Source organism: Panicum virgatum, chromosome 7K (assembly GCF_016808335.1).
Source record: "Panicum virgatum strain AP13 chromosome 7K, P.virgatum_v5, whole genome shotgun sequence".
Taxonomy (NCBI): domain Eukaryota; kingdom Viridiplantae; phylum Streptophyta; class Magnoliopsida; order Poales; family Poaceae; genus Panicum; species Panicum virgatum.
The window spans coordinates 31,305,378-31,316,012 of record NC_053142.1 but is presented as its reverse complement, the minus strand read 5'-3'; the positions used below and the strand labels follow the sequence as shown (position 1 = coordinate 31,316,012).

The window sequence follows — 10,635 nt, the reverse complement described above, 5'->3', positions numbered from 1 at the left end:
CTAATCTAAGTATCTATTCCTGACACACTTATGGCTAACTTTCACAAGGTTTCTTCGCAATCTTTGGGACTGTATTATCAATTTCTTGAAATAAAGCTGTATTGTGATCTCTGGTATTCCATTTCTTATGATTGGCCTTATGGTTGAAACCAGAACATAGTTGTAGTCCTGAATGACATCTGTCATATGTTCATCATGCATTTATCTGTTTCTTGAAGTTTTGTCAGGGTTTAGCACGTCTTGCTGGTTATGACTATATCCAATGTCAGTTGTCACTAATACATTTCCTCATTTTATGTGCAGCTAAAAAGAAAAGCTCCCTACGGAGAAAGTAATACCGCTGAATCGCTCGAATTGGTTATGACCAATCCTGACTTCATTGGAGGAGTTGGCAGTCCAGTTAGGGCCCCAGTATCTGGAAAATCTGCAAGGACATACAAGTCGAAGGCTAAATGCAGCAAACCTGTACCTCAGACACCTATATCAAATGCTAGTAAGTACAAATTTGTTGTCCTATGGCACTGATTACATCAGCTGATCAGCATAATTTGTTTCATTTTGTATTCGTTTTGTCTGTCTAATAGCTAAATGCATGCCTTTCTGTTGCATCAGCTTCATCTGGCAATCCACCTACTCCGGCTGGTCCTTGCCGCTATGACAGTTCATTAGGTGATTTCAGAATCCTCATGTGAATAAGTTACTGCTATAATCCACCACTTTGGTGCTTATTAGATATGTTACTCTGGTTGTTGTCTTGTTTCATATCAGTGCTATAATCTGCCATTTTGGTGCTTATTAGATATGTTACTCTGGTTATTGTCTTGTTTCATATCAGTATTCTATATTGTCTTTTGCTTCATATCAATTTTACTGAAAGCTATTTATGTGATGTTTGTTCAGCACTATTGACCACAAAGTTCGTCAATCTGCTCAAGCAGGCTCAAGATGGAATTTTAGATTTGAACAGCACTGCAGATAAGTTAGATGTATGAAACCTTTTCCTCATCTAAGCTGGTGTTGCTAATTTTCCCTCTTGAATCTTGATGCAAGCTTCTGGGTGATTTATGGAAAGTCAGGTTCAAAAAAGGCGCATTTATGACATTACAAATGTCCTTGAGGGAATTGGTTTGATAGAAAAGAAGTTGAGGAACATAATCTGTTGGAAGTAAGTATTGTCCTCCTTCTCTACTTACACTTTTATGCTTGTAATTATGGTGCAACATTTTAATATCATGAACTTTTTAGGGGTTTGGATGAATCAGGAACTAATTTGGATAATGATCTTTCATTTCTGAAGGTACTTATTTCTTATGTTCATCTTTCAATTTCATGCAATTGTGTCCATATTATCAAACTCATGCTCAATCTATATGTGCTTAGTCATGTTAGGATCCAAGTCTAAGTAACACTTGGCATAACCTTCTTGCAGAATGAAGTTGAAAATCTTAATCTCCAGGAGCAGGCATTAGATGAACAAATAAGGTTTGGACCTGCTGGAGACTGCAAAACTATAGACTTCAGTTTTCTGTGCTGATATTTCAAATGAGAATAGTAATACTTTCTAAACGTTGATTCTTCTTTGCAGTAAAATGCACAAGGAACTGAAGGCGTTAACTGAAGATGAAAGCAGGCAGAGGTAATTAGTTGTCTTTGTGTTTTGCATGTTGCGGTTTTACTCTTCAATCATGTTTATTATTCATGTTTAGGTGGCTATTTCTTACCGAAGATGACATCAAGGGATTACCCTGCTTTCAGGTTTGCTTAAATTTCAAAGAAAATTCCATATTGTTTTTTTTCCCCGAAAGTTCATCCTATTTCTGACTTTTCATACTAGATTCACACCAATGTAACTAGTTACTACTATTCAGACTATACTTAACACCAACCGTGACTATCTGGACTTAATTATGTATTGAGCTCATATAGCTTATGCCAATCTGCAGAACCAAACACTAATTGCAATAAAAGCACCTCATTGGTCTTCTGTGGAAGTACCCAATCCTGATGTGGTAAGGAGACAGTGAAACAATGACCAGTCCATATACACTACATTCTATTTTTAGTTATTATTAACTATTTCCTGACTTTGCTCAATTTTTGTTTCATAAGATGACTAGTGAGAGCTTTCGAAGGAGATATAGAATAATTATACGGAGTACAATGGGCCCAATTGATCTCTACTTGGTTAGGTAATGTTTGAATCTTCTCTTGAAGCTTGAGCCTTAAAAATAAATTGTCTGACACACATCCTTACTGTATTATTAGTAACTTTGAGATGAAATCGGAGGAAAAGCTGGATGACACTACAACACTGGCAAGTCACACACATTTGGCAAAACGTGCCTCCTCCGTGAAAGGCCCCAGAACAAAAAGAGCTGGACAAAGCCGTAGCAAGGAGGTGATGGTTAATGCTCAGCAGATCCATAAAAATCCAGATCTAAATGCTTCATATCCTTTTGAAGGAGTGTTGAGGAAGATTACACCTTCAGATGTTGATGTAAGTTAAGACCGAAACTGTATGTACTTTACCTTTTTCATTTAAATAAATTTCTATACAAGGTGAGACATTCTATAATAATATCAGCTAAGAATATCCAATTCTAACTTTATGCCTGTATTAAAAAAAATACAGTTCTGGAGTCCAGTTATAACATTAGATGCATACTCTTGAATTGTATCTTAATTTCGTTTTTATCCCTGTATTTTTCATTATTTTCACTTTGTGGAAATACATTTAGTTTACCTGTACACGCTGTTTCTTCTCTGCCCGATAAGATCTAAGCACATGGAAGACTCAGTGACTCATAATCCTACTATGCCTTTTGCAGAGTGATGCCGACTACTGGCTGCTTACAGATGATGATGTTAGCATAACTGATATGTGGAGAACAACACGTATCCTTTTTGGAATATATTCATGAGGTCTTGTTTATATGTCATCTACTAAAACTCACAAGTACTTGGAGTTACTGAGTTGTAGTATTACTTAAACATGGTAAGCAGCAGAAATGCAGTGGGACCAGATAGACCCCCATGATTTCTTAGCTGAAGAGGTGAGCACCCCAGGCCCCGGGACACTCAGTCAGCAGCCAGCTGCAATTGGTGAACCTACAGCTGAGGGCCCGAACCATGGGTAAACAAGAAGATAATACCACGCTGGATATTTTGGAACAGACTGAGGTCATTTTGGATGGCGAATGCTCTTTTTGGGGGCTCCTTGAAGTCTTGTCACTTCCCGTGCACTTGCTCAGCGCAGAAGGCAGGCTTGCAGCGGTCGAGATGCACATGCTGCGATAGGCCTTCTGTTGTGGACTTGCGGTGGTGTGTTTGGTAACTTATACAGGTCATCTGATGATGGTTATCAGCGCTCAGCGGTATGGATGCACGACGATGCTCCACTCAGCCGTATAAACTGAAGAGCTGGTTAGGCAGGGGCTTCTCCCCAACTTGAGATGACGCCACAACTTCTTGTACATACTGATAGTCTGTTTAGGCTGGCTAGATGTGTATAGAGTAATTCGTGAGTAACTTAGTATCCTATGCCTAGCATCTTATGCAAATTCCATGCTGAAAAGTGTAAAAGACATTGCTGAACTCTGAAGCATCTGCACTCTCCAGTCAGCATTCATCACTTCAGTACCGCCAGTTGAGAATCATTACCATTTTTAACAAGTTGTACAGAGCAAAAGCAGCACCAGATTCACCGGCACCCGCTACTGGAACGCCTATGATTATATTCAAATTTAGTTATATATGCATATATATACTACATGATTCAGTAGTAGGAACAAAACAAGTGTACTTAACCGGCTCATCAGTCGCCGCCCTTCCTGATCCTGCCAATCCAGCCGGCGACCACCGGCGTCAGCGCCACCGTGGGCGGGAACCTGATCGGCGACGCGGCCTTGTGCGCGGCGTAGGCCAGCGCGAAGGTCCCCACCTTCCCTCCGGTCTCGCCCGTCGCGATGCCGACCTGAGCGTGCACACGGGACAGAAAACAGAGCCGTCGGTAACTTAACTCGTAGCCAAGCCAAGCAAGAACACACAGGCAGCCAGCGCTGATGGGTGGGCGGGTCTCACTCTCACTCACCTTGGCGAGCAGGTCCTGCACGTCGACGCCGGCGCTGATGAGGAGGTAGCAGAGGGCGAAGGAGACGAGCGAGAGCGAGATGGAGGTGGCCAGGTACGCGCCGCCGTACTTGGCCAGGAGCTCCTTGGCCTGGTCCGTCCGCGACTTCTTCTTCTTCTTCCCCTCGCCTCCCTCCTCCTCCTCCTCCTCCTCCTTGGAGCTGAAGACCTGCAGCAGCAAAAAGGCGCCCCAATTCGTTCAGCTCACGTCACGGGTGGTGCTTCCTTCCGGGGGGATGCGTCGGCGTTTCTCCTGCTTACTTTCCAGAGGCCGAACTCGAGCCCGTACTTCTCGGTGATCTCCTCGGCCGTCTTGGCCTCGCCCTCCTTGGTCTCTTGCACGGCGGAGGCCGCGAGCCGCCGGCGCGGCCGGGGGGCCCGGCAGGCGAGGGAGCCGCGCTGGAGCTGGCGCTGCCCGGCCGTGGGCGCCGCCGCCGAGAGGCCGGGGAGGAGCAGGGCCGTCGCCGCCATGGACGGCCGGATGGCCCGGACACAAGACATCGGCCGGGGCAGGACAAGATAGGGCACCGTGCTGCTTGCTTTCGCTTGCTTGCGATGGGCGGCTGAAATGCGTCTGGGCCTCGGCGTTTATGGGCTCCGAGTCTGCTATATGGGAAGCCCAGGAGTGGCAACGTGAGGTGGGAACACTGACAAGTTTCCCGTCGCTGTGCCACGGAGGAGGGAGGCACTAGGCATTAACTCCTTGGATTGGATGGGGGAACTCAACAACATTAACCTCATCTTTCTAGCCATCTATTATCTCATGTTCTGAGAAAAAAAAAAGCTTTCAAGACACCAAATTATATATTGTTGACGTCACAAGCACCTCACAACAGAAGCACTTATTGCGAAGATATTGTTCCCAAATATAGCTCGCACATGTTTCATTACATTTTACAGCATTAATTTCAGCACCATCTGACATGGCAAACATCGCATATATAAAAGTGGTACTTCTTCTTGGTTCATTATTGTACTTCCTTTGCTAGTGTCATTTATTCGTAATAACGCGTAGAACACCAGCAGCTAGCTAGCGTCAGTGGCGCAGCCTATGCCATCACTCGCGCAGACCGGGCAGCGTGTACTCTGCAAAAAAAAATTAAAAAGGACACCAGCCAGCCACTTGCTGAGCAAATAATACTCCTTGGGGATGGTGATGAAATAAAATGCGATCCACCTGCTGCGAGGCAGGCTGCGTACGTACCGCCGCACTTGTAGCCGACGGGGCGGCTGGCGAGGTTGCAGCGCTTGGGGCCGCCAGCTTCAGCGCCAGGTGGTCCGGCCGCGCCGCCCCGCACTCGCCGTCCGCCGCGGCGCCGGCCAGCAGGACCAGAGCGATCGGGAGGAAGAGGGACGACCATCGCATCATCATCGTCGTCATTGTTCTCGTCTCTACGCCTTCCTCGTCTGTCTAGTTCTCTCTCAAGTCTCAATCTAGATGGGTGGTTGGCTGAAAATCTGAAATGTGGCTTGGTGGACTGCTGATTTATACAGATGATGGCGGGAGGCCCAAATGGGACCAACACTAGGGGACAGTTGGCGAGCCCGTGCAGCGCGGCGTCCAGTAGGGTTGCGCAAGCTCAGGCCCGTCGCGGTAATGCGAGGTTGCAAGCGTCGGGCAGCACAAGGCTCGGTCGACCGAGCACTCTCGGCTCGGGGCTACCCTAGCTAGCTTTTTGGGCTCATGGAACGCATGGTAAGAGCTTGGGCTTTGACGTTTTTAGACGAAAGTGGCAGACCACCGACGCAGATTTTGACAACAAGGTCGCACCGTAGTTGAATTGCCCGTGCGCACGTGTCTGAGCCGTGATTCTAGTTTTGACTTCGGGGCCATTATATTGCTGGAGCAACAAGCATTGTGGTGAAGCGCTGAAAGAGGAGATGGCAGGAACGCCATGGCACGGCACGTCGGCGCCCGGCAACACCTTGATGGGGGTTGCGGCGTGTTGCGCAATGAGACCCGTTGCTTTCCCGGAGATCTCTCACTTCCTGCTCTGAAAGCAAGCAGCATTGTCGCCACGAGAATGCCCCAATCTCGGCTGTCTCAGGTTCCCGGTGCGCGAAGCACCACTCTCGGTGCTTGCTTCTAAGGGCTGTCCCAGCAAACAACAACCAGGGGATGCAGGCATATACAGCTGGGAGCTAGGACAAGCCCGACCAAAGCTTGGACAATCTAGTTGGAAAGCAGGCAGACAGAGACTCTCACCTCCATCTCAAATTATTAGTCGTCACTATTACAAAAATGATTTGTAGTAATGCCTCGATTTTTTTAGAGGCGGACCAAAAAATCACCCGTTCCTACAAATGAGGCGTGAATACTATAGAACTCAGCCGCTCCTAAAAATAGCATTTGTAGGGGTGACTCACTCCCTCAGCCGCCCCTAAAAATACCCTCATTTTCAGGGGCGGGTGGGGCCTGGACCGCCCCAAAAAATTGTTTTCAAAATTGCCCGAAAATTCATTTAATTCAAGACCTGTAGAACGGGAAAAAAATATCAAAAATATAATTCAACACGTTTAGTGTTAAAGAGTGTTCAAAACACAAAGTTAGCCTTAAGTTGTATGAGATAGTAATGTGATATAGGTATATATTGTTGTTTCAACACTTTTATTTATTATATACTCTGACATATGATTTTGATATTTTTTCTATGTAACACATATCGCAATATGTCTATGGTAAAAGTTTAACAATTTTATCATGTATTTTACTATTTTATTTGTAATAATTCAATTTTCTCAATAATTTGAAAAAAGATTTGTAGGGGCGGGCCGGGCCCCCACCCGCCCCTACAAATGGGACTCCTATATATACCAAGATGCTGAGAGGCTGCCAAAATTTCGACCTCCTCCTCCATTTCAAGCTGCCGCACCGGAGCCGCCGCCGCCCCGACCTCCGGCGCCACTCCTCTGCCCCGGCGTGCGCCCCCGACCCTCTGGCGCTGCTCCTCCGCTCCGGCCTGTGCCTCCAGCGCCACCTCCTCCTCCTCCGCCGTTGTCCCGACCTCCGCCACCGCTCCTCCACACTGACCCTCCGGCGCCGCTCTGACCCTCCGGCGCCGCTCCTCCGCTCTGACCCTCCGGCGCCGCTCCTCCGGCGTCACTCCTCCGCTCCAGCCCGCGCCGCCGCCACCACCCTAAAGATGGCCTTTGTAGGGGCGTCTCACCCTCTCAGCCGCTCCTCGGAATATGTTGGGGTGTGGGTTGGATTTTGGTGATGGTGTAGTGAGGCTCTAGCGTCTAGAAGTCGGAATTATTATTTTTTAATACAATTTTTATGGTTACTTTGGATTAATACTCCTAATATAAGGAATTCCAGAACTAGACCTGTATCGTCTACCCTGCATACAAAATTTAAATTTCATCCACCCCGCAGACTAAATTTACAAATTTCATCTTCCAAGCGGACGAAATACTAAAATTTCATCCTCTAGATGGACGAAAATAAATTTCGTCCAACCATCAAACGAAAATTATATTTTAGTCCACGCATTAGTTCACTGTGCCTGAAGAAATTGTAATTTTGTTTAATTTTTAGATGATTTCGTCTACCCGGTGGTCGAAATCTCAATTTTCATGCACCAGGTAGAAAAAATCTTTAATTTTCATCTACCAAACATTTAGTTTGCTTTATTTTTTTCAATTTAGACCTTTTTTGTTGTTGTTTTGAACATTCGTCACAATTGAGTTATTGTTTTTCATACAAACTTCTCGACCTAAATGTAGGTTGATCATGCGGACGATAGACATTTTGGATAGTTTTTTAGTGTACTCCTTATTTTGTAGGCTTTTTACATTCAGCAGCCTGAAGTTCATATTTTTCAGTTGGAACTTGAATATGTTGATTATGTTCTCTAAAAAAATACATTTGTATTTTTTTGTAGTGCTCCGCAAAACTGATGGACGAAATCTCAATGTTCATCCGCCAATCCCTGCTGGTGCACCTGCCCGCCGAGAGGAATGGGTGAGAGAGAGGGAGCGGTGAGAGAGGTCGGGATCACGGGCTATAGTAACGGGTGGACAAAATAAAAAAAATTGCACAGATTCTGTCCAACCGAAGAACAAAATTAGATTTTGTCCACCCATTGGATGAAATATTGTGGCCCAGGTTCAAATTGTTTGGTTAGAAGATGAAATTACGAAATAACTTAATTTCATCTGCTGGGTGGAAGAAATTTAAATTTTGTCTGCTAGGCAGACGACACAGGTCTAGTTCTGGAATTCCTCATATCCAGAGTATTAATCCATAGTTACCATAAAATAATTGTATTAAAACAATAAAAGTTCCCTAGAAGTCGTGACATCACCAACAATGGTTGTCATGTTATCTCTATATCTTTGCAAGAATGTGGGAGATTATCATCAATTGCACATGCATTGTTGTTCTATCTGGGCTGGTGGTTTCATAGCCACCAACCACACACTTGATTTATGGATTATTGGGTATTTTGAGTTGATCGAAGGTAATCTTAGAGTTGATCATTACTTCTACGGACGAAGAGAAACATATGCCTAATCTCTGTATGTCTTGAGATGGATTAAGTTCCTCATCAGAGCTGGTACAAGGTTTCTACAATCTGCTTCATTTGTAGGACAAGTTGAAGATCGCTCTGTAGGATATGATGAAGAAGAGGAAGTAGTTGTGTTATGTTTGTAGCTTGGATATGTATTTCTTCCAGATGAAGTATAGTTTCAAACCTTTTCGGGAATTCAGGATAAAAACACTTGAACGCATAACTGTGATTTGGCACAAGCATCCCAAAAAATAGCATTTTATCATCTTCGGAGAGCTAGCAAAAGGTGCCACAATTGTAGCTTGAGATGTGAAAAGATTGTAACTACCTACCAATTTAAGTTATAATTTGGATACCTCTTTGTACCTTTTATTTACAAAGATTGTTAAAAGCTCCAAAAAAGATCCTTACAATATTGCTAGTCGTCCTTTTCTTTAATGCAAAGAAGATATTGCTTGTTCTTATTTTTCTCTTCGTCATTGAATATATATTATAGGTTGATCACTCGTTTAGTTTGTCGAGCATCATGGCTTTTAGTTAAAAAAAAGGTGGAAATATGAATCATCGCACAACATCTCTTTGACAATCAAATTTGTAAAAGAAAAGGAGATATTAGTTTTATTTCGACAATGCAGGACTGCATCTCTGGACCCTGAACGTGACCACATGAGTAGTAATAAGTATTGCGTGCGTCGTGAGTGTCTGAGTTGTACTGTGTAATCTCATAAAAAAGTATATATCTCTAAGGATAGACTCAATCACTCAACATACTAGAGTTCCGCACATGGATGGTACTCGCAACTGTCATTTATTATTGGTTACACACACAGAGACACACACACGGACACGGCTTCGTGCTTGTACTTCGGTGATCCATGAACATGCCACGCACCAGCCGCGTGCAGTCCTTACTACTCATGGCAAAGTGTAAGCTAGAAAGAATTAAAGAAGAATCACAGGCAGATGCCTTTGGTCAGTGCACAATTCTGATGATGACACAGCTACAATTCTCAAAAAGATCGTCGAAGCAAGAAGTGAAGAACAACCAAGATCACCAGGAACAAAATGATGAACCATTCTGTAGATGGCATGAGCTAGTGACTAGGGATAGGGAGTCCTCGCTTGCTTACTTCCGCACTTGTAGCCGATGGGGCAGTCGGCGAGGTTGCATCGCTTGGGGATGGTGATGGTGAAGCGCATCTAGGCCGATAGATGCTAATGGTAAGTTTCGGTGATTAATGACAACCGTATGCGACTAACGTGTGTTTTGAAGGAAAAATCAATGATTGAATTAGTCTCATATGAAATATGAAAGGAGACCCCTCAATTCAAAACAATCATGCGTGCCAAAGACTATTTTTTGAAAGATTAAGGATCTTTTTTAGTCTCAAGTGTCACAAGGAGATGAAGGACACTTGATTTAGCTTGGTTTTAAAGTTTCTAATTCTTGACCGTACTATTAAGAGGGGTTCGTGAGTTAGTAGCTTGACCAAAATTGAGTTGGCCTTAGATATCTTGGACACTTGCTCAAAAACAGCCCAATATGGTCAATAGAAGTCATCACAACACTTGGAAGAAGAAACAATCAAAGTAACATTCAAACTTCAAGTCAATTCAGCTGAAAATCAAGAAAAACAGTAGCACCGGTTTAACCGATGCCCCTAGCATCGGAGCATCCGATGCTTGGCGGAAGTTCCGACGCCCTGTCGGTCTATCTCTCTTGGAAGCAAGCTGAAATCAAGTCAAGTCACTCTATATCACCGGTTGAACCGATAGTCCCAAGCAAAGCACCGGTGCATTAGATGTACTTTGTTCCAGAGAGCATGTTTGGTGGACCTCAACTCGTCTTCAGCACCGGTTGAACCGACGTTTCAGAATCAACCACCGGTGCATTGGATGTACTATGTTCCAGAGAGCTTGTTTGAGTTGATCAGTAAACCTCTTCAGCACCGGTTGAACCGATGCCTCTACGGAGCATGCACTGGTGCAATGA

At 44.4% G+C, this 10,635-nt stretch overlaps 2 protein-coding genes across 6 annotated transcripts; one reads left to right on the top strand and one right to left on the bottom strand.

Moving 5' to 3' along the window:
- Positions 1-229: 229 nt before the first annotated feature.
- LOC120640945 lies at positions 230-4,699 on the bottom strand. 4 transcript variants are annotated; one of them, XM_039916886.1, is made up of 4 exons: positions 4,390-4,699; positions 4,091-4,297; positions 3,808-3,973; positions 230-424 (listed from the first exon to the last, which is right to left on the bottom strand). In XM_039916886.1, the coding sequence occupies exons 1-3, from the start codon at positions 4,627-4,629 to the stop codon at positions 3,815-3,817; spliced, it is 606 nt and encodes a 201-aa protein (XP_039772820.1). In that variant the 5' UTR covers positions 4,630-4,699; the 3' UTR covers positions 230-424; positions 3,808-3,814. The 4 variants fall into 4 exon arrangements, with proteins under 4 accessions (XP_039772820.1, XP_039772818.1, XP_039772817.1 ...); XM_039916884.1 differs by lacking the exon at positions 230-424 and adding an exon at positions 3,407-3,716; XM_039916883.1 differs by lacking the exon at positions 230-424 and adding an exon at positions 3,409-3,725.
- LOC120640943 (transcription factor E2FA-like) lies at positions 328-3,631 on the top strand. Of its 2 annotated transcripts, none has more exons than XM_039916881.1 (13): positions 328-493; positions 613-669; positions 901-986; positions 1,077-1,165; positions 1,246-1,297; positions 1,430-1,482; positions 1,586-1,636; positions 1,707-1,755; positions 1,944-2,009; positions 2,110-2,189; positions 2,266-2,497; positions 2,829-2,895; positions 3,007-3,631. In XM_039916881.1, the coding sequence occupies exons 1-13, from the start codon at positions 361-363 to the stop codon at positions 3,135-3,137; spliced, it is 1,146 nt and encodes a 381-aa protein (XP_039772815.1). In that variant the 5' UTR covers positions 328-360; the 3' UTR covers positions 3,138-3,631. The 2 variants fall into 2 exon arrangements, with proteins under 2 accessions (XP_039772815.1, XP_039772814.1); XM_039916880.1 differs by having other exon boundaries at positions 3,004-3,631.
- Positions 4,700-10,635: the final 5,936 nt, after the last annotated feature.

Excerpts from the sequence above, each read along its gene's own strand:
- LOC120640943 (XM_039916880.1), top strand. The coding sequence starts at position 361 with ATGACCAATCCTGACTTCATTGGAGGAGTTGGCAGTCCAGTTAGGGCC. Across the intron at positions 1,298-1,429 it reads ATGATCTTTCATTTCTGAAG|AATGAAGTTGAAAATCTTAA; the intron begins GTACTTATTTCT and ends ACCTTCTTGCAG. Across the intron at positions 2,190-2,265 it reads ATTGATCTCTACTTGGTTAG|TAACTTTGAGATGAAATCGG; the intron begins GTAATGTTTGAA and ends CTGTATTATTAG.
- LOC120640945 (XM_039916886.1), bottom strand. The coding sequence starts at position 4,629 with ATGTCTTGTGTCCGGGCCATCCGGCCGTCCATGGCGGCGACGGCCCTG. Across the intron at positions 4,298-4,389 it reads TCGAGTTCGGCCTCTGGAAA|GTCTTCAGCTCCAAGGAGGA; the intron begins GTAAGCAGGAGA and ends TTGCTGCTGCAG. Across the intron at positions 3,974-4,090 it reads TGCAGGACCTGCTCGCCAAG|GTCGGCATCGCGACGGGCGA; the intron begins GTGAGTGAGAGT and ends GTGCACGCTCAG.